General features: G+C 36.3%; 1 protein-coding gene and 1 long non-coding RNA gene across 2 annotated transcripts in view; both read left to right on the forward strand.

Moving 5' to 3' along the window:
- The window catches only part of LOC134670038 (uncharacterized), a 139,044-nt gene that overhangs the window by 83,756 nt on the left and 31,302 nt on the right, over positions 1-23,986 (forward strand). The window lies entirely within an intron of this gene.
- Positions 357-23,986, forward strand: part of LOC134670030 (palmitoyltransferase ZDHHC8) — a 54,932-nt gene continuing 31,302 nt past the window's right edge. The window contains exons 1-5 of the mRNA XM_063527699.1: positions 357-535; positions 2,523-2,641; positions 15,713-15,870; positions 20,212-20,387; positions 22,430-22,624. Of these exons, the coding sequence (XP_063383769.1) occupies positions 444-535; positions 2,523-2,641; positions 15,713-15,870; positions 20,212-20,387; positions 22,430-22,624 (740 nt within the window). The 5' untranslated portion in view covers positions 357-443. The remainder of the gene's footprint in view (positions 536-2,522; positions 2,642-15,712; positions 15,871-20,211; positions 20,388-22,429; positions 22,625-23,986) is intronic.

Consider the following 23,986-nt stretch of genomic DNA (forward strand, 5'->3'; position numbering starts at 1 on the left):
ACTTTGGCACTGACGCCAAAAAGCGGTTTTGATGGGTTTTTGAAATCCCTAGCAGAACTGGCAAGGTTGCCATTAGAAAAAAATATTTGTCATCTACGGGAAATCAATTTCTGAAAATAATTTTAATTTTATAATAGTTTTGACATAATTCTAATATTAGTAATATTAAATAAATGTTAACCAAAAGAGCAATCGTACTCGTATTACATATAAGTTTTCTGTCAAGAAGATCATTTGTAAAATTAAGGAACACTTCATAAAACATGACTTTTGTAAACGATTCTACTACTACAATTTTTACCTTTAAATGTTTAGTAGGGAACAGTGTTTCTCTTTTATAGCAACCCATTAACGCTGCTGTCAGATTAATAGGTGCGGCCATGTTGATCTGTAGCGAATAAAATAGAATTATTTTGCTTTTAGGGAATAAAAATTGACACAATATGCCCAAATGCGACCTCAAAACGAGATACATCCCCGCGACCTTCGCCTGGACATTGCTTTTGGGCACGACGTCACTATTTTTTTATTTTCCGTGAGTATACATTCATGTCGATCTAGTACAAATCTCATTTTTGGTTTGACAACTTTCACACAGATCGTGGAAATTGGAGCTATTAATATCTTTGGATTCGATCTTTGCCATGTGTGGCGTCAACTTGTTGTGTATGTTTCACCATAAAGGGTGTAGGGTTTGTCAATAACGAGTATCGAACCTCGAACTCTGAGCTAGGCCATGCCAGAGTAATTATAATTAGTGTCATTTGTATATTAATTAAATTCTATCTGCACGCACCTCTCCACGTTCCTATAAGACGCTTATTTACTTACTATTATTGAATGTATATAAAGTTGGTAAACTTAAAGTGAGCTACTTAGAAATGAGTCAACTTGATTCCTGTGATGACAAGTCTAAATTACGAGAGAAAAAAGCAGTTGGTAACTTTCAAGATATTTGATTAATTAAAATGCTATATTATACTTCTACAAATTACTGGCAAAGCATACTAAACAATGCATGATGTGTAGTTGACAATATTCACACTTAACACAAGAAAAACCGAAAAAATACAGGCATTTCATAAAGAATTTTGAGTTTCTTATACGCAAATAAAAATGTTATTTTTTAATTTACCTAATCTTATTTATTTATAGAAAACCATCATCACTTCAAAATTTTTACAAAAAGCCTTGTGTAGAAGCCTGTCAGTTTTTTTTCACCCTTCTAATAATTTTATGAAAGGATAGATGGAAAAATAATTCCGAACATTATTTGGAATATTAGAAAGACTATCCACTATATACCATTGCATAGGACACCAATGGCACATTCTTGGAATGAAACAACATTCTGTCTTTATGACAGTAAACAATACATATTATCTTTTATATGTGATGTAAAAGCAAAGCTTATTGTTATGTTTTCTATTTATATTCTAATAAGAATTTCTCTAATTTGAAATTCTAATGATATTCATTGTAAGTTATCTCATCTCCATAATATATTACCTTCACTATTTTTATAATGAAATAACTTTCTTATAATTGTTTATTGTATGTATATACGATATGCAGGAATGCAATTGACCTATACTGCCCTGCTAAACCAATTAACGGTATCTCAAATAAAAATTTAATGCAAACATATACCTTACATTCTTTATCTGAAAATTCAATTTTCAACGTCATTTGTTTTTGAGATGCCGCTATTCGGCTTAGGAGGGCAGTATATTGCCCTTGTGCCATATTGCCCCTTGATCCTATGTAATTTTTAATTAAATATACTGAAATTGCTGATCAGACATTCACATTTTCTATGGGGCAGTTAATTTAGTTAGCCAGGTAAGTTAGTGCACAACTTTGTACTCATTGTGAATCTGTATTACAGCCACGGTAATCCAGATAAGCCTAAAACTAAAAAATCTTACCCCTAGATTTTTTATGATATTTTTGTCAATTCGCTGATCACTGATCAATCATGATTGCTATAATCTGGACGGTCTCAGGCTGAAGAAAATGACTTTGAAAGTTAAGTTACAAAATCAATATGTAAAAAAAAAGTGTGAATCAATCTACAAATAGACTTGACAAACTATCTAAACAGTGAAATTGTGCTAAGTGAACTATGATTTAGATGTACCAGCTTCAGCTGTTTGTCTAAAACGAAAAAATAATGATAAATTGATAGGTAATAATAATGAAATCTTCAAAATCTGTTCCCTAACTAAAAGGGTCTTTGAAAGAAAAATAAAATATCCTTAGTTATTTTAAGCATAGTCATCATTCTCTTGCCCTTGTCCCATTTAAAGCAGTCTTTTTTTTTATACAAAAAATTATAACATTCATAATACACTTAAATAGAACATAACTAATATAAATATACAAATATGGTTTTTAAAAAGTAAACAATGTTTACAAAGATGGCAAGATGTAAACCTCTTAATCCATCAGTGTAAAAAAAACATTTTGTAGGTATTTAAAACAATTTAGCAAAAGTTATAAACATTTATTTTTTCTTACAGATGCCAGTACTACCTACAAAGGCACCCATGGGTCCCGGCATATCAAGGTGTCATAACGTTTTTTGTTTTGGCCAATTTTACACTGGCCACTTTCATGGACCCGGGAGTTATACCAAAAGGTCAGTGCATTTGGTGTTTTGCTTGTAAACTTGTACTACGACACGGCTGGCAACCAAGATTCCAGCGGTCTGGGTGACATTGGTAGGGCCGGAAGGCAATTTACTACTACTTATCATCAATTCATCACATGCCTTTGCGTCTATTGGAGACTTATAAGTATCTCCTCGGTGGAAAGTTAGGTCCTCTACCTCCCATCGCCGCGATATCGCACATGCGATTTCAAACCAAATAGGTACGAATCCATTTAAGCCAACTCTGCACAGACTTTGATAAAACAAAGTGATAGTGTCATTTTAATCGTCAAATTTTCATAGAAATTAAACATCAACCCTTTGATATTGAGGAGTAGCCGCACGCGTCATTTGAGATCTTTGGTGGTCAAAGGAATAATTGATATTTGATATATTTTATTGAAATCAGATTACATATTACAAATTTATTCAAATTACAGCTAACACCAATGCACTGTAAAATTAAGTAGTGAAATTAAATAAGTACAGTCGCCATCAGATATATCGGAGCGGCCGAGGTGCTCAAAAATATCTTAACACGCCCTCTAACGTCTTGACAATAGTGACGTGTTCAGATATTTGTGAGCACCTTGGCCACTCCGATATATCTGATGGCGACTGTACCTAATAATAAAGCGATTAATAAGCTACCTATATCTATATTGCATGTTTGATTCGCAAAAGTGTAATTGCAAATGGCTTGCAGAGTTAGCTCCGAATCTATACGAAAAATCTAAAATACTTTCGAAGTGGTATGAGTTGAGGTAGCTATTGGAGGACCTACAGGACGTACATAATTAGATATGTAGTAGAACGTAATGGATTTATGTGGTTGACCGAAGTCGGCCCAGCGTGTGAAAGGAACTGTTGTCCAATTGTTGATTTGAACTGAAATCCTTAAGTAATAGAGTTGAAATTCATTTGAGCATTAGTTCGAGTCCAATAAAATTGCCGGGATGATTGAACGATCACAATGAAAAGTTTACGATATAGTAGTATAAGTATGGATGAATCATTTCAATCTTTTGTTGTGGTTGTATACAACTTTGTTTGCATTCCATATTTGAATTGGAACAGTATATACCTTTGTATAGGAAGCTGCAGAGATTACTGACCCTTCCTGCAAACACGTATCTTCTATACATGGGGGTCATATATTTATTTTATTTTTATTTTATTGATAAAAATGTTTACATGACATTACAGTTAAACCAATGCGTCACGAAACTTAGACTAAAAACAATAACAATAAGTACTTATAAAAGCAACAATTATTTTAACAACAACAATAATAGCACATTACATTTGACAAATTATATTGGAACAGTTGAGCACCTAGCATCCATCGCCTCACAGAATCTCAAGCATTCTCTATACACTGCCGTCTATATATTATATCTGCAGGTTAATAATGATTCGTCCCTATCTGTTATTTGGCATCTTCATGTGTTAGTTAGAAAATGATAAAGCTTAACAAAGGTTTGCTAAGTTTATTAATAAGTAGCGTAGTTCTTAGTGCTAATTTTAATCGCTTATCGATCCTAAATTCCTATTTTACCTTGGCTTAATTGATAAAAAAACCGGACAAGTGCGAGTCGTACTCGCCCACCGAGGGTTCCGTACTTTTTTGTATTTGTTGTTATAGCGGCAACAGAAATAAATTATCTGTGGAAACAGTGTTGGCCGAACGTTAATGCAATTGACCATTAAAAATTAACCATTGAAAAGGTTAATTGCCATTAGCCATTAACCATTGAAGGAAAATTAATTATCAATTGCATTGAACATCAATTTGCATTAATGTTAATTTATTACGAACCACTAACAATTAAAAAGAATTAATGGTTATTGCTTTACAAACCATTAAAAACTAAAACAATTTTTAATGAAAATTAAACATGTGATTGATAATTAACAATTAACAAGAATAAATATCGTAATTTTATAAAGACGTCCAAGGGATCAAAGGTCTAGTGCAGCGGTCGGCAACCTGCGGCCCGCGGGCCGCATGCGGCTCGTGAACCTATCACTTGCGGCCCGAGTGCCGCCTTGGCTATTTTGTATGTAGCCACGTCAAATTAAGCCGAATTTGGGCAAGCTGCGGAAATAATTCGTGTAGTTTTGAAAATTGGTACAGGCATACCTTGTGGTGTCTAGATAAACATACTAAAAGTCCTCGAGGGTAGGGGGTGTGCTGGGGGTGTAGAGGGGGGTTGAAGGTACCTTTTTTCATATTTTTGCTCATATCTCGAAAATGTGTACGAATTGCATTATAATTACTTCGAACAAAAGTTTTAACATAAAATTTACTACAAATTTGGTTATGTTTATTTTTACTCTGCGATCAATACTTTAGGAGCTACAGGCTGTTAAAGTTAAATAAGAGATAAAAAATAGACGGTTTAAAAAAACGTCGTATTTTCATAATTGTTCATCATAAATAAAAATTTTAATTGAGAATAAGCAAGCTAAATTACCTGCTGATAAAATATAAAAAAGCCGGCCAAGAGCATGTCGGGTCATGCTCAGTGTAGGGTTCCGTAGTTACCCGTCTGTCAAAATAGACTATTTGCAAAAACTCAAAAACTGCTTAATCGATTAGGTTCGCTATATTTTTCTCTGAAAGTCTTTACTAAGTTTTACTTTCACGATTTTTTTCATATTTTTTGGACCCATGGTTCAAATGTTAGGGGAACTAAAGTGGAAAACACAACTTTTTTTCTTTCAGATCGATTATTTCCGAAAATATTAAGCAGATCAAAAAATGGTTCTGAAAGACCCGTATTCTTTTTAAAAGACCCATCCAACGACACCCCACACTATAGGGTGGAAGCGAAAAAAAATTTCATCCCCTTTTTAATGTACGGCATCCACCCTAAAAAAATATTTTTTCTAATTTATATTTTACAACTTTGTCAGCGTAACTGATTTATATATTCGTGTCAAACTTAAACATGAAAACTAGTAAAAAAAATTTTTATGGTGGTTGCCCTACATTAAAGTGGGGATGAATTTTTTTTTCGCTTCCACCCTATAGTGTGGGGTGTCGTTGGATAGGTCATTTAAAACGAATAAGGGTCTTCAAGAACCATTTTTTGATCAACTTAATAGTTTCGGAAATAATCGATCTGAAAGAAAAAAAGTTGTGATTTACCCCTTAGTTCCCCTAACTTTTGAACCATGGGTCCAAAAAATATGAAAAAAATCGTGAAAACATAACTTAGTAAATACTTTCAAGGAAAAATATAGCGAACCTAATCGGTACAGCTGTTTTTGCGTTATGGCAAATAGTCTATTTTGACAGACGGGTAACTACGGAACCCTACACTGAGCATGGCCCGACATGCATATGGCCTATTTTTTTATATTTTATCAGCAGGTTGCTTAGCTTGCTTACTCTAAGCTAATTTTTTTATTTGTGATGAACAATTCCAAAAAAACGACGTTTTCTTAAACCGTCTATTTTTTATTACTTATTTAACTTTAACAGCCTGTAGCCCCTAAAGTATTGATCGCAGAGTAAAAATAAACATAACCAAATTTGTAGTAAATTTTATGTTAAAACTTTTGTCTTAAGTAATTATAATGCTATTCGTACAGATATTCGAGATATGAGCAAAAATATGAAAAAAAGTACCTTCAACCCCCCTCTACACCCCCAGCACACCCCCTACCCTCGAGGACTTTTAGTATGTTTATCTGGACACCACAAGGTATACCTGTACCAATTTTCAAAACTACACGAATTATTTCCGCAGATTTTTCTAATTTGCTCAGGCTAATGTAATAGTGACAAACGACAATGTCTCATAGTCATAAATATTAACAAAGTACGGCCCGCGTCACCATTTATTTTGTTTATTTTATTTATTTTATTTATTTTATTTATTTTATTTATTTTATTTATTTTATTTATTTTATTTATTTTATTTATTTTATTTATTTTATTTATTTTATTTATTTTATTTATTTTATTTATTTTATTTATTTTATTTATTTTATTTATTTTATTTATTTTATTTATTTTATTTATTTTATTTATTTTATTTATTTTATTTATTTTATTTATTTTATTTATTTTATTTATTTTATTTATTTTATTTATTTTATTTATTTTATTTATTTTATTTATTTTATTTATTTTATTTATTTTATTTATTTTATTTATTTTATTTATTTTATTTATTTTATTTATTTTATTTATTTTATTTATTTTATTTATTTTATTTATTTTATTTATTTTATTTATTTTATTTATTTTATTTATTTTATTTATTTTATTTATTTTATTTATTTTATTTATTTTATTTATTTTATTTATTTTATTTATTTTATTTATTTTATTTATTTTATTTATTTTATTTATTTTATTTATTTTATTTATTTTATTTATTTTATTTATTTTATTTATTTTATTTATTTTATTTATTTTATTTATTTTATTTATTTTATTTATTTTATTTATTTTATGAGCACCCATTATAACTAACAATAATGGGTGCATTCCCATTTTTCCCCACTTTATTGGTGTGGGGACAAATGGGAACACATCATTATCCGATATTTTCCCATTTGTTCCCGCCTGGAGCAGATGGAATAAGCGCTTCATATAAATGAATAAATCCCATTTGTCCCCGTTTCCCATTTGTCTCCAACTCACATATGACAGGGACAAATAATAAAACACCAATAATGAGTGTATTCCCATTTAATAGTTTCAAGCAAAATTAACATCAATTATTAGTTTATGAAAAAAATATTTAATTCCATTAAACGTTAATGCAATTGAGAGTAATTCTAATTAATTTTTTGAAACTTTAATGCCATTAAATAGGCAATTAGATTGACAATCAATGTAATTAAACGTCTCAAGATTCAATTCTAACTAACTTTAATTAAATTGATGCGTAATGCAATTGATTAATTGCGGAATTAATGGTTAATGCAATTGATTAATTGTTAATTAGAATTAACCATTACGGCCAACACTGTGTGGAAGTTCCGATGTCCGCGGGACAATAGTGGTACAGCTTGTTAGAATTACTGTTTGTGTTCTTAGATATCGATTAAAAAAAAGCTACCGATGGTTCATATTCTTTGTGGAAATTTCAACTGTCTATCACGGAGATACAGCCTGGTGACAGACAGACGGACGAACAGTGGAGTCTTAGTATTAGGGTCCCGTATTTACCCTTTAGTACGGAACCCTAAAAAGTAAAGGAAGCAAACAGTTTATATTTTATACGACTTCCATGTCGACATTGACCTCGTGACCTTGATACTCTTACTCACTATCTACTTACGCTATTACGCGAGCGTGTATTATAAAATATTTACTACTTCAGTTTGTGCCTAAAATGGACGTGGGTGAATCAACTTTTTTTTGTCATTATTCAGTTCCGTTCTGATGTCCGCGGGACTCAGAGCATTTAATAACTGGAATCGCCTTTAAGAGTTTACCCCTCTGTCGAAAACCTTGCACAATTGTGCATACTTTTTTTTGTATGGACTGACGTTTATCTGACATGGCTTTTGTACGTTACGTACAAAATGGCCAATATAGCCATACATTTGACGTGCTCCAGCCCCAAAAAAATCGGCAGTCTTTTTTGTACAGAAAATGACAGTTACTAAATGTTCTAAGCCGCGGGACAATACAGGGTGATTCATGAGACGTGAGCAGGACTAATCCTGCACTCTCAGTAACTGATAATTGATCGATCACCGTCGTATTAAGGTGAAACAAGCACACTTTTTCCTGTTTTTTAAATTTTTGGCGAGGGAAAATTTAATTCTCTGCAATCATAGTCACCCTACAAGATCTAATTAATAAACATAAAACCTCTTTAACCGCAATGACAGCATATTGATTACGAAGAAAATAAACTGTCAAACTTGAATGACATACGAGTTTTCAAAAGTAACCAGACCGTGATGACATTCAATTTGACACAGAATATCGGTAGTTTAGTATTCTAACTGTAGGGCGACCATGCATGTCGTAAATAAATTAATAACTTTTTCTTTCAACACGACTAGAAAATTAACGTTAACCGCACTAATACTGATACGAAACAGTTGCTTATAATTTACGAAATGCACAGTGTTAGTCCTGCTCACGTCTCCTGAATCACCCTGTATAGTGGTACGTTTATTAGCATACATCGGATTCTAGGGGGCAAATTGTATGACGGGATCCCTATCCGTCATACAATTTGCCCCCTAGAATCCGATGTTTGTTTATTAGAGTTACTGTTTGTGTTCTTAGATACCTATTTTAATATTACAAGCTTTTATGTACTTTCACCTGACCGTTGTCTGTTTGTCTGTCTGTCTGTGTGTAATCAAGTCTTGCAAGTTAAATTTGATCCACTTCCCGGTTTCCGATTGAGCTGAAATTTTGCATGCATAAATTTGTATAAATCGGATAACAATGCAATATTATGGTACCATCGAGCTAATCTGATGATGGAGACAGAAGGTGGCCATAGGAACTCTGTGATGAAACAACGTAACCTAATTGTGTTAGGGGTTTTTAGAATTGCCTCGATGAGTATTAGTTGTCTGTCGTAAGAAAAGTACAGTCAGCGATAAAAGCTTGTACCAAAAATGAAATTTTTGCCAAAAACTTATTTAAACAAAGCTACCGATGGTTCATATTCTATTATGAATTATGAATATTGGAATATCCTGACAAACGTCCGGATATCACCCTAAAAATCCTAACATCACCTGGAAGATCATTAGTCCAAATCTTATTGGCGACTCCTTAAATAGGCCTAATCGTACGTATCTCGAGGTTTTTTAAAATCTGCTGTAGCTACAAGCCATCGTATGCTGTCGTAACTTCAATCTTTTACCTAACTTCTGGCTAGTGGTTAGTTGATGTTTCTAAAAATCGCTGCATGAGGTCAGGCGTGGCTCACTCCGCGATTTCGTCGCTTTGCTACAGGTAGCTAAAAGTACATCCGTTTGACCCCAATTTTGGGGTTTGCCATAAGCCGCGCGTGGCGCTGTCGCCATCTAGCGGCCATATCTGTGCTGTGTTAGAGAGTGAGTCTTCTGTACCTAGTACTATTATTTATTCTGTGATGAGGTTCCCCGCAACCCTGACAAAGGACGAAAAATCCTGACATGTCATTGGTTATCCTGACGTGTCATTGGTTATCCTGACGAGTCATTGGATAACCTGCATCCGTACCATGAGTCACTGACAGTCTCAAAACTCTACGTAATTTACTTTCTATACATCTCACTCGCACTATTATGCGAGTACGAGCGAGATGTATAGAAAGTAAGTTACGTTCTCGATAGCGTTAATGTCAGTGCCAAATACTGAAAATGTGAAAATCCTGACGTGTAGCCCTACCCCCGATGTACCAGATATGGTTTTACTAGATAACATAGATAGCTACAATCACTGTAACTTACATCTTCATTTAATGTAAACATTGCTTTATCTAAGGACTGTTCATTTTATTAAGCGGACACACAAAAAAGTATAAATTACATTTTTCTAATTCTGGAATCGCTTTATTTAGATAAATATAATAAAAACGGAAACCAACGCAAAACATTTTAATGTAAATATAGTATAATATAATAACATCGGTAAGATTTTCGTACTTTTACACGGTTGCGCCGTTCAAGTGCCTGCACATAAATTTTTGACACTTTTTGACAAGTTGTAAACAACATTCGTTTGAATTCTTTCAATGTTTTAGCTTCTCATCTACCCTTTTTTAAGTGCATCTTCACATTGGTCTAGTGCCACTCGATGGAGTGGAGCTCCGGGCAATTAGATGAGTTGACTTGTTTTTGAACGAAATCAATGTTTTTCAAATTCAGTAGCTTTACTTTCTGACCAGCATAGTGGGCACTTGCCAAATCAGGCCGAAATGAAGAGGTGACATTATGCGTCTGATAGACGGAAAGTACTCGTTATTAGATGCATTATTTTCTGTAAATGTCGCAACCAAAGTTCATGTCGCAAAATAGAACAAACTTTTTAAGGCCACAGGAACCAATTGCCTGCCAGACAAGGACTTTCTTCATGAATTGGTCAATTTTGATGTTACTCTCCTCGTCGAATATATGATCTTCTACAACGGCATGGTAGCATCAGGGCCATTGGTAACGTACTACAGCAACATTTTACGCATTTTCCGTTGTCCATTAAAATGCTACGAAATTTATCTTAATGTAAAATGTAGTACAGTTTGACGCTTCTTTTTTTCGATTGCCTTCGCTGCTCTGTAATTCTTTTGTCCATTTTTTTCTTTCTATGGGTCCATTTATTGTACATACTTCTTATATTTTAATCTGTGCCTACTCTAACGCCTGCTGTCTTAGGAATTTCGCGAACCGATAAGTAATTTATTGATTTTAACAGCCGCATGACAATACTTTTGTTTCTGGATTGGCCGGGCCGCTTCTGTGCCGGGATTTTGTAAAATCTTCAAGCATATGATGCCCTGCAAATGTTTTAATAATTTTATTCACGTTTAACTTGGAAAATTTGTACATATTTACGATTTTTCGCAGTGAATACTAGCCTGTGCATCCTTATTGCAGAACTAACTTGCTATGTTCCAAATTTGTTCGGTCCTTCGGGAAAAATATTTGACTATTATGGGAACAAATATGTAGCAATTGATAAATAAGGGATTGTTAATTATATTGTTATGAGCTGTACGTCAATTGATTTTAAATTCGCCGATTAAAAGAGGTGTAAGAGTGTCCGCTTAGTAAACTGAACAGTCCTTAGTTATCTTATTTCGGGCAGTCGCGAATGACTAATGGGGTTATCATAAATATCTAAACATACCTTATCTTATCATAGTTAACATTAAGTAGTAGTAGTAGTAAACTCTTTATTGTACAAAAAGACATATTAAAAATAACATACAACACACATTAAGTATCTAATAAAGTGCTAAAATACACATTTATTTACGGCTGTGTGATCATAATCATAAATTTAAGTACAGGCGCCATCAGATATATCGGAGCGGTAAAAGTGCTCAATAATATCTACACATGGACTGTAAAATCTTGGCAATAGAGAGGTGTGTTAAGATGTTTATGAGAATCCTCCTTCGCTGCTCTGAAATATGTTAAACTTAGCTCTTAAAACTAGGTAGTAGTAGTTTGGAATGTTTGGATAGTATACGAGTAGAAATGCTGTACGGGTACGATGGTCGTTCTTGTCTACGTGACAGCGTGATAAAACGGTGTCCGTCACTTTCTATCCCGCGGTGTTAAAAAGTGACAGTTATTTTATCACGTGGATAAAACCGTCCATATTACACCGGCTGAAAGCGTTAGGGAAGCTGAGGGGTGACTGATCTTTTTACGCCAACACAACTCTATCTTCGACTTTATCCAGCAAATATAAGGTTCAAAATCCATTAAATCTAGTTTCCTTTTAGGCGCGTTATTTGAGAATCTTAACTTCTACACTTGTTAGATATTGACACCCGACTGATAACTGGAGGGTGTGCCGAATGACATCATTTCGATAATGGGCGCGAAGTGGTTAGTTTTTGTACCCATTGTATGTGCTAGTTTTTGTACCACGTTGGTGGCAAACGAGCAATACGGTCCGCCTGATGGTAAGCGGTCGTCATAGTCTATCGACGCCTGCAACTTCAGGGGTGTTACATGAGTGCTGCTGATCCTAAAAATGTGTTGATTGACCCTAAGAAACTTTTTTTTTTCTAGCCTATTTGAGTGTCCCACTGCTGGGCAAAGGCCTCTCCCCTTAATTTCCACGACTCCCGATTTGGTGCTTCCTCGGGCCAGTTGTTCAGGAAGCTGTCCAGGTCATCTCGCCATCTCCGTTTGGGCCTGCCGCGGCCACGTCCCTCTACCGGCATCCACTTGGTGGCTAAGCTAGCCTACCTCTCCGGATGCATGCGGTAGACGTGACCGGCCCAGTCCTATTTGAGCCTAGCGGTTTTCTCGCCTACCTACGTCAGCCTGTGAACCCCCATAGAGTGGTCACTCCTCACTCCATACAGTTTTAGTACCAAAACGACTATTATTTTCGTAGTCGACATCTAGCATCGAGTAGCAGAATTATCAGTACTGCTCTGCTATGGCACAGAATAAATAATAGTACTAGGTAGGTACAGAAGATTCAATCTCTAACAAAACGCGTCTGTTACGATCAGCACAGATATGGCCGCTAGGTGGCGACAGCGCCACGCGCGGCTTATGGCTTTCCCCAAAATTGGGGTGGAACGGATGTACTTTTAGCTACCTGTAGCAAAGCGACGAAATTGTGGAGTTAGCTACGCCTGGCTATGGGAACTCCTCAAGTGTTATAGGCGTACGTATAGTAAATTTTGTATTTTCATCAACAAACCAAGCATTTTCATTCAATAAAGTGCCATTTGAGGCAATTGACGAATCCCCGAGCCTTGGCTGTTCACACTTTACACTTAACTGATTTACATATCCCTAACTTGACCCTCATTACTTCAGCATCCAATTGACACTGATTGGGAACCGGTTTGTAAACAAGTAAACACTGTTTAACCAACAAATTATACAGTCAACTGCGTTACCAAAGGTCGCATATCTAATAAACCTGCCTAATCAATGCAAAATCAACCTTATCTGATAATCTTTTAGGTTCAATTTTGCATTAAGCAAATACTGAAGTTATCGGCAAATGAACTTGTCGATTCAATGCAAAATCAACCTTGTTTAATCTTAGTTAAGAATTACTTTTGATTCAACTCTATGTTGCTAGAGTAACTACTGGCCGAATCAATGCGAAATCATCTTTATTTCGTGATTGCTAAGGTTTTATTTTGAAGCAATGTTATTGTAGTAGCGTCATAGCTGTCATAGTTACCTAGTTTATGTAATGGCGGTAACAATTAGTAAATAAGATTCTGTGCAACATTGCCAACTAATGATAAGAATGATTAAGGTGTTTAATTTTGTGTCCGCGTTAGGAAGTATTGTGGTTTAAATAATTGTAATTTAATTATTTCCATAGTTATTTGTAACTGAGTACTGACTCGCAGACCGGGCCCCTATATCACCAATGCGATACAATGCTGTCATCTGACGTGGTGAGGTAGGTCCCAGAACTGCTTTTTAACAAAAAGAGTTAGCATTCGTCAAACAGCTAAACGGAGTTATATTTGACAAGCATAAGTAATTGAGCTTATATGTAATGTAACTGATGTGGGGCTTAACCAAAAACACTCCTAACTGACCATTGGTGGACGTGTTTTTGCGATCAGGTTTACCTACGAATTGTCAGTTAACGGTAACGGGATGGACCAGTACATCCCCTTAATGTAAAATGGGGATAAAAATCCTTTACACGCATTTGGCTGAAATTTAGGGTTCCGTACTCAAAGGGACCCTATTACTAAGACTCCGCTGTCCGTCTGTCTGTCAACAGGCTGTATCTCATGAACCGTGATAGCTAGGCCGTTAAAATTTTCATAGATGATGTACATATTTCTGTTGCCATCTATAACAACAAAATACTAAAAACAGATTAAAATAAATATTTAAGTGGGGCTCCCATACAACAAACGTGATTTTTTTTGCCGTTTCTTGCATAGTGGTACGGAACCCTTTGTGCGCGAGTCCGACTAGCTCTTGGCCGGTTTTTAATAATTCCTATAACCAGTGTCAACTTCTGTCTTTGAGAATTCCTTTTGCCGACTCTAGGTAATACCAAACTTATAATTGAATTCGTTTACGTTATGACTTCTGAAATTTAATTTTCCAATTCTCTTTCGCTTCGTTTTCGCGCCTCCGGATTCGCGTAATGTTTATAAAAGGCAAAAAAACTAGTAAATCAATTTAGTAACTCGTCCCTAACGAAGTAAAGTTTTAATTGGGTCTGCATTGACAACTTCGCTTTTCACACGCTCAAGTCTAATTCACACCTCGATGACGCCTTTCATAAGGCAAAGGCATTATGTACATGAGAGATGAACTGTAACCCGTACAAACTTGTGAAGCGCAGAAGCTGACGAGATACGTGCAATAGTGCTACTAAGTAGTTAATGTGGATACCGGATTCCACGTCCGGATTTTTGTCAAAACCGAAACCGAAGGTTCGGTTATTGTTCTATGTTTTTTATGCTGATATCCGAAACTTCGGTCTGATACGAACGAAAATAGAGTTGCGCTCTGCCGAAATGTTGGGCAGTTTTTTTGCCAAAACCGAACCTTAGGCCGAAACCTGCGAAAACCGAGACTTCGTTCAGCCATCGGATGAAATCCGAACTATTTTAACATAACTATAATTAGTTTTTTTTTAGCATTAGAAATAAGGTAAACAATCTTGACGTGTCTTTTAATTAAAAAACACATTTTAAAAATAAGTTACGGCAAATATGTAACAATTATGAATCTAATACGATCATTTAATATTCTTCTGCTTTCATGAGTAGTAGTTATTGATTTTTAAAAAGCGTTTTTCAATTAAAAGACATGTCAAGATCGCTTACCTTCTTTGAAGTTCTTTCTAATGCTAAAAAAACGAACTATAACTGGTACCAGTATCTAAATCAGTGTCCTTAATTTATAATCTCTATGATCAGTTTAATTCGAACAAAAAAGGACGCTGAAACCTTTTAAAATAAACGCAGCGTAATTTCCCATGCAAACTAATTTCAATTTAGGTCAAACTCATTTCTTGTGGGACAGTTTTTATTAAATACGTTATCTGCCGTCGTCTACGCCATGAATATTATATTATATTTTACAACCAAGTTCTTTAAAAGAAGTCTTGGATGTTTTTATGGCCAAATCCGTCTGCGGGAAATTCCGTACACGAGGGGATTTTTATTATTATTGGCAATAAAGAGTCCTTCTGCTTTTTTTGACTGTTGAAACTAAAAGCAAAAGCTCGATGAAGTTGACAATATTGTACAATTACCTATTTGCAAAAAAAAAGGACTTACGCGTTTCTTCGCGTTCAACGCCGCATTCGCTAGATATGTACTTACCTTTTCGATACTGTAATGATTTTAGTAACCCAATTTCTCTCATAATCAACTTTCTGTCTCTTTCCTCCAGCTCCACCTGACGAGGACCGCGAAGACGACTTCCGAGCTCCTCTGTACCGCAGCGTGGAAATAAATGGCATAACTGTACGAATGAAATGGTGCGTCACGTGCAAGTTCTACAGGCCGCCGCGCTGCTCGCACTGTTCTGTGTGCAATCATTGCATAGAGGTAAGTTCATACAATAAATAATAATGAAGGGCATAACTGTACGAATGAAATGGTGCGTCACGTGCAAGTTCTACAGGCCGCCGCGCTGCTCGCACTGTTCTGTGTGCAATCATTGCATTGAGGTAAGTTCAAACTATAAATAATAATAAATGGCATAACTGTACGAATGAAATGGTGCGTCACGTGCAAGTTCTACAGGCCGCCGCGCTACTCGCACTGTTCTGTGTGCAATCATTGCATAGAGGTAAGTTCAAACAATAAATAATAATAAATGGCATAACTGTACGAATGAAATGGTGCGTCACGTGCAAGTTCTACAGGCCGCCGCGCTGCTCGCACTGTTCTGTGTGCAATCATTGCATAGAGGTAAGTTCAAACAATAAATAGAGTCTGGCTACTGAAATTTTACCTAAAGATTTGGCGGGAAATTCAAAAAATCTTGGACTGGTCACACTTTGTGTAGTAGGAATTATAGTGTTGATACTAGACAATATTTTTGATATTATGTATTGTGCACAAGTAAGGTACCTAAGGAAATAAGTTAAATAAACGTTTACGTGTACTCAAAGTCAGCTCACATAATTTCTACCACTATTTAAAGTACAGTCAACATATGTTTACGGACAAACACATATATATGTTTACGTTCAAATATTAAGATTTTATAGATATTTTTCAGAACTTTTAGTTTATCCGTTTCTTTATACACTTGTCCTATTTATGAGATTCAGGCATGAATAAATTCACGTACTTAATCAAAGTAATAGGCAAATGTTAGAACTAGTACTTAAAGTATCAAAATATTTATAGAGCACCAACCTCCTAATTTGTTTACGTTTGGTTAGGAGTTATAAACATTGCAGTTTTTCGTTATAACACGCTACACGTCGACTTCGCACATTGGCGTAATTATTTACGAGCTTAAATAATGGTTGCCGAACCTCACTCAGTATAGAAATTATTAATTTTATGTAAAATAAACCCCTTATAAACCGCAGACAATTTGAATGAATGGCATAAATTGACAACTGACTTTTAGCTTTTTTTAAAATCATAGACAATTGGTGATACAACAACGAAATATCTGTCAACAATTTTTGGCTAGCCAGACTCTAATAATAAATGGCATAACTGTAAGAATGAAATAGTGCGTCACGTGCAAGTTCTACAGGCCGCCGCGCTGCTCGTACTGTTCTGTGTGCAATCATTGCATAGAGGTAAGTTCAAACTATAAATAATAATAAATGGCATAACTGTACGAATGAAATGGTGCGTCACGTGCAAGTTCTACAGGCCGCCGCGCTGCTCGCACTGTTCTGTGTGCAATCATTGCATAGAGGTAAGTTCATACAATAAATAATAATAAATGGCATAACTGTACGAATGAAATGGTGCGTCACGTGCAAGTTCTACAGGCCGCCGCGCTGCTCGCACTGTTCTGTGTGCAATCATTGCATAGAGGTAAGTTCAAACAATAAATAATAATAAATGGCATAACTGTACGAATGAAATGGTGCGTCACGTGCAAGTTCTACAGGCCGCCGCGCTGCTCGCACTGTTCTGTGTGCAATCATTGCATAGAGGTAAGTTCAAACAATAAATAATAATAAATGGCATAACTGTACGAATGAAATGGTGCGTCACGTGCAAGTTCTACAGGCCGCCGCGCTGCTCGCACTGCTCTGTGTGCAATCATTGCATAGAGGTAAGCTCAAACAATAAATAGTAATGAATGGCATAACTGTACGAATGAAATGGTGCGTCATGTGCAAGTTCTACAGGCCGCCGCGCTGCTCGCACTGTTCTGTGTGCAATCATTGCATAGAGGTAAGTTCAAACAATAAATAATAATAAATGGCATAACTGTACGAATGAAATGGTGCGTCACGTGCAAGTTCTACAGGCCGCCGCGCTGCTCGCACTGTTCCGTGTGCAATCATTGCATAGAGGTAAGTTCATACAATAAATAATAATAAATGGCATAACTGTACGAATGAAATGGTGCGTCACGTGCAAGTTCTACAGGCCGCGCATAACTGTACGGCCGAGTGAGTTTTAAACGGCCGAGAATAGCGAGGTCGTTTAGTAATATAAGGCAGGCAATCCCCCTTTTATGCGGAATAAACTCAGAAAATAAACTTGAATCTTGAATAAACTTTTTCGAGTCAGTCCGCCGTTATTCTCAAGTATTCAAAGTTGGCCAAAAATACCTTATATTACTATACGTCATAGAACGCACCTAGCTGACTTTAAACCCGTATTTAAATCGTGGGTACTTACATTAATGCTTCTATGTCCGTTTTGGGATAAAGTACTTATTACATCTTCGTATTATTTACCCGTGCCTCGTGCTATATGCCCTTTAACAACCAGCTACAGTCAACTTCAACTAGTTCCTAGTTAAGTCATCTGTGAGCTCTAATCAGATTTCAGCTTGTCATTAGTATGAGAGCACTAAAAGGGATTACCTAAAAACTATACAGCTACTACTTCCAAAGCAATTTAGACCTTAAATTTATAGAGACAAAGTTGTTTTTAGAGTGAACGACGGAGTTGGTAGTCTGTTGCTCTGAAAAGGTTAGTTAGATAAATTATTCACGGTTGATATCTTCGTGTTTCTCGGGATTTTCTGATAAAATAGCTTGGAATTTAGACCTTATTTCTAAGATCATAAGGTTTAAATGCGATGGTATTATAGAAGCGAAGTTTTTTCGGTATCAAGTAAAATCTTAGTACTTTGACTACTATTCGGTTTGTAGTAGGTAAAATTGTGTAAACTTAAAGCATGTGCCGAAAAAAAACTGTAAATTTCAAACGGTTGTAATTTTATTTCTAAGCATGATGACGACGGCTTTCTTATCACATTTAAAAGTCCTATTATTAAATTATATATTTTAGTGCAAATAATTCTGCGACGTTACACCGCTGAACAGAAGAGATAACTGAAATTTGGTCTGTTCCAAATGGCAAGAAAATTTTCAATATACTCCATACTAGCTTTCGATACACTTAAAATAACCTCGTAGATCAACTCAAGTCCCATAGAAAAAAATTGGCAAACCACTCTTCTGCATGCTTTTTCGTGAATTATCTAAAAATTTCCAAACCCCATTTTACCCTTTACGGTACTCCTAACCTAACCTACTTATCCTTACATGCAGAATAAGTAATAGTACTACCGTACAGAAAGGGCACTTCCTACAAAACCGAAGTTTGACAGCGATTCAGGGTCGATTATCTCTTTCGGCTATTTAGGGTTGTCAAAATTCAAGTCATTATCTTGTACGCGGTCGTGTACGCAAAGGGACGTCAAGTTGTGTCAACCCTAATAATTGCTCGGAGCAATGCTGAGCCGAACGGAGCCGAGTTTGCCCGAAGTCGGCAGTGTCTCCCCACTGCCTTAACGTCAAGTTCATTATTGCGTGAGAGCATTGTTCCGTGAACTTATTCCAACTTGCACAATACATCTCCAATACAAACGGCGTGTATAAAATAGAAAAGCCATATTTCTTACGTCCACTCGTAGTTGCATTGAACTACTCTCGTGTCATTGCAAATTCAACCTTGCCCTTTCAGAATAAAGTTTATTTTACAATGAACTTGAAGTTGCTTTAAGCTAAAAGTCACATCCATTGGAGCTTGCTTGTATAGTGTTGCTAGTAAAAGCAACTTTGTATGTTTGATTTACAGTTCATTTTTCAATAAACTATGTTGTTCTAAGCTAATTGTGTTATAGCGTATATGATATTTGTAGAGTAAATTGTTTATATCGCGTATGTAGATTGTACGGTAAACTTTTAATTGACTTTATGCTTAGTTATAACTTTCATAAACTGCAAATGACTAAATTGATTACATGAAATTGGAGACGTATTCGGATTACTAAAAAGTCTATCTAGATTTATTACGGATATGATCTGTCAGTGTTAAAAGTGACGTTTCGAGTTGAAGAAGATCATATCCATAACAAAAGGGATCTGATTCATAACATGTTACAATAAGATAAATGCTGCCGGGCTAGCACATGAGTGGCGCGACAGTATCTCGCGGCGTGATAGACTACCCGTCTCTCTTTTATTTACATAGTTAGATAAATACTGTCGCGCCAATTATGTGCTAGGCTTGTTCTTTATAGCGAAAAGCGCCTTTTAATAGAGAACCTACCTGTGTTAAATTTAATTTATTAATGACTTATATTTTTAATAAAAATTACAATATTTATTTACAAAAATTAAGAAACTAAAACCCGTTTGGAGCCATGCCCAGTCCAGAGGTCCCCATCACACACATCACATATTTCATGTCATTGGAAATATATTAACGTGTTCTCTTTGTCCACAGACATTTGACCACCACTGCCCTTGGGTGAACAACTGCATAGGGCGCCGTAACTATAGGTTCTTCTTCTTCTTCCTAATATCGCTCTCGATACACATGCTGAGCATATTCGGACTCAGTCTCTACTTCATCATGAATAACAACGGCCGCACTTTGACTGAAGTCGAGCCTATTGTGTCGTATCCTTTTTTAAATTGAGTATTTAAATATTTATTCTAAATACAGGAAATACAGGATGATTCATGAGACGTGAGCAGGACTAATCCTACACACTCAGTAACTGATAATTGATCGATCACCGTAGTATTTAGGTGAAACAACCACACTTTTTCCTATTTTTTAACTTTTTAGTGAGGGCAAATTTAATTCTCTACAATCTTGGTCACCCTACAAAACCTAATTAATAAACATAAAACCTCTTTTACCGTAATGACAGCATTTTGATTACGAAGAAAATGAACTGTCAAATTTGGTGAGATAAGAGTTTTCAAAAGTAACAAGACTTTCAATTTGACACAGAATATCGGTAGTTTGGTATTCTAATTTTAGGGTGACCATGCATGTCGTAAATAAATTAATAACTTTTTTTTAACACGATTACAAAATTAACGTTAAACTCACTAACACTGATACGAAACAGTTGCTTATAATTTATGAAATCCGCAGTGTTAGTCCTGCTCACGTCTCCTGAATCACCCTGTATAAATATACTTTATTCATTATTCATCAAGTAGGCATATTACAATGCGCTTAGAACGTCAAATAAAGCTACGCCGGCTCTAGTACTACACCTCTGACCTGAGAAGATTTAAATTTCTCCTAAATTGTAGGTAAGAAACTCGGCAATGTAGTTTGTAAGTATATGGCTTAAACGGTAAGTATACCTATAATAGGGTGGTTCAAAAAACATTTTTTTTTTATTTTCCGACGGGCCATCCCCTTATTTTGTTACACTTATTATGCTGATAAAATACACCAAGTTTCGTAATTTTATCTCAACTACAAGGGGGTGCTCAACCACTTTGAAAATTTTGTATGTTGTATGAAAACCAAAAAACAGAAGTATTTATTATTCAGATTTTTATTTAAGTATCTGTTTTCACATTATTTGCACATGTGATGTATAAGTTTTTAAGTAGAAAAACAGTTTTATTTCTATTTTTTATAATTTTTCGAAAAGTAAGATTTTTAGAATTTCACCTAAAAAATCATAAAAAATAGAAATAAAAATAGTTTTTCATCAAATAACTTTTAAATCACACTTTCAAATAATGTGAAAACTACTACTTACATAAAACTGAAAAAAATAATAACTTGTTTCTTTTGTATTTCATACAACTTTGAAAAATTTCAAAGTGTTTGAGCATCCCCTTGTAGTTGAGATAAGATTACAAAACTTGGCATATTTAGTCAACAGAACACGTGTAATAAAATGAGAGGGTGCCGCTTTTTCTAGCTGGAGTTTGAATTTTTCCCATACAAACGTGAACCACCCTAACCTATAAATACGAGTAGACATCAATTTTTGCAGTAAGAAGAGTGTCATAAATGTCATAATCACTATGGAGTTGAAAGTATTTATTTGCGGTTACTTCCTGATTTCTCGAAATGGTTAATTAAACCTATATTAATACATATAAAATCAGTATTTGATTGAAAAAGTACCTATGTCACATTGTCATTGGGTCAAAGTCACGTGAGAATCTGATGATGGCATTCTGGAAAAATAAAGGAAACTCTCAAAATAATATTACGTGGATATTGACAAATGTTAATAAGGTGTTATTCTTTTTAAATAAACAATTCTTATCCTAATGTAGTCACTTTACTGGTTTAGGTATTTTTATACGCTACTTTGGCAATAAAATTTTAACCTTCGTCAAAAACATTGTCATTTATTTCAATGACATACTTTTAAGGATGTTTCCTTTTAGAGTTAGACCAAGAAAAGTCTGCAGCGATTCCGATAGCACACGCAGTGTAAGTGTTATTAATACGTCATATTTTCATAGAAGTTTGACGTTTAAAATAACAATTGCACTGCGTGTGCCATCAAAATCGCTGCAGAATTTTCTTGGTCTAACTCTAGCTAGATAATGCCAAATGATATTAACGGCATTTTGAATTTTTCTGACATCTGAGTGGTCAGTTGTTTGTCAAACATGATAAGTATGGTAAAAGAAATCTTAATTTCTTAATTATAACCTTAACGCACGGCCAGAATGGTGATAATGGGCGTAATAGCCCTCCTAGCCATCCCGATATTCGGGCTGACGGGGTTCCACATGGTGCTGGTGTCGCGGGGCCGCACCACGAACGAGCAAGTCACGGGCAAGTTCACCGGCGGCTACAACCCCTTCTCCAAGGGCTGCTGGTACAACTGCTGCTATACGCAGTTCGGCCCGCAATATCCTAGGTAAGACACCTTTTGAACCACGTGCGGTTTTTACAAAGGATTAGCCGTTCGGGGGCCGCTACAAATCGAACGACTATATAACTGCTGTTATAGCCCTCCTAGCCATCCCGATATTCGGGCTGACGGGGTTCCACATGGTGCTGGTGTCGCGAGGCCGCACCACCAACGAGCAGGTCACGGGCAAGTTCACCGGCGGCTATAACCCCTTCTCCAAGGGCTGCTGGTACAACTGCTGCTATACGCAGTTCGGCCCGCAATATCCTAGGTAAGACACCTTTTGAACCACGTGCGGTTTTTACAAAGGATTAGCCGTTCGGGGGCCGCTACAAATCGAACGACTATATAACTGCTGTTATAGCCCTCCTAGCCATTCCGATATTCGGGCTGACGGGGTTCCACATGGTGCTGGTGTCGCGGGGCCGCACCACCAACGAGCAGGTGACGGGCAAGTTCACCGGCGGCTACAACCCCTTCTCCAAGGGCTGCTGGTACAACTGCTGCTATACGCAGTTCGGCCCGCAATATCCTAGGTAAGACACCTTTTGAACCACGTGCGGTTTTTACAAAGGATTAGCCGTTCGGGGGCCGCTACAAATCGAACGACTATATAACTGCTGTTATAGCCCTCCTAGCCATCCCGATATTCGGGCTGACGGGGTTCCACATGGTGCTGGTGTCGCGAGGCCGCACCACCAACGAGCAGGTCACGGGCAAGTTCACCGGCGGCTATAACCCCTTCTCCAAGGGCTGCTGGTACAACTGCTGCTATACGCAGTTCGGCCCGCAATATCCTAGGTAAGACACCTTTTGAACCACGTGCGGTTTTTACAAAGGATTAGTCGTTCGGGGCCAGCTACAAATCGAACGACTATATAACTGCTGTAATAGCCCTCCTAGCCATCCCGATATTCGGGCTGACGGGGTTCCACATGGTGCTGGTGTCGCGAGGCCGCACCACCAACGAGCAGGTGACGGGCAAGTTCACCGGCGGCTACAACCCCTTCTCCAAGGGCTGCTGGTACAACTGCTGCTATACGCAGTTCGGCCCGCAATATCCTAGGTAAGACACCTTATGCACGTGCGGTTTTTACAAAAGCTTAGCCGTTCGGGGGCAGCTACAAAACGAACGACTATATAACTGCTGTTATAGCCCTCCTAGCCATCCCGATATTCGGGCTGACGGGGTTCCACATGGTGCTGGTGTCGCGAGGCCGCACCACCAACGAGCAGGTCACGGGCAAGTTCACCGGCGGCTACAACCCCTTCTCCAAGGGCTGCTGGTACAACTGCTGCTATACGCAGTTCGGCCCGCAATATCCTAGGTAAGACACCTTATGCACGTGCGGTTTTTACAAAGGATTA

This window comes from Cydia fagiglandana, chromosome 13 (assembly GCF_963556715.1).
Source record: "Cydia fagiglandana chromosome 13, ilCydFagi1.1, whole genome shotgun sequence".
Classification (NCBI taxonomy): Eukaryota; Metazoa; Arthropoda; class Insecta; order Lepidoptera; family Tortricidae; genus Cydia; species Cydia fagiglandana.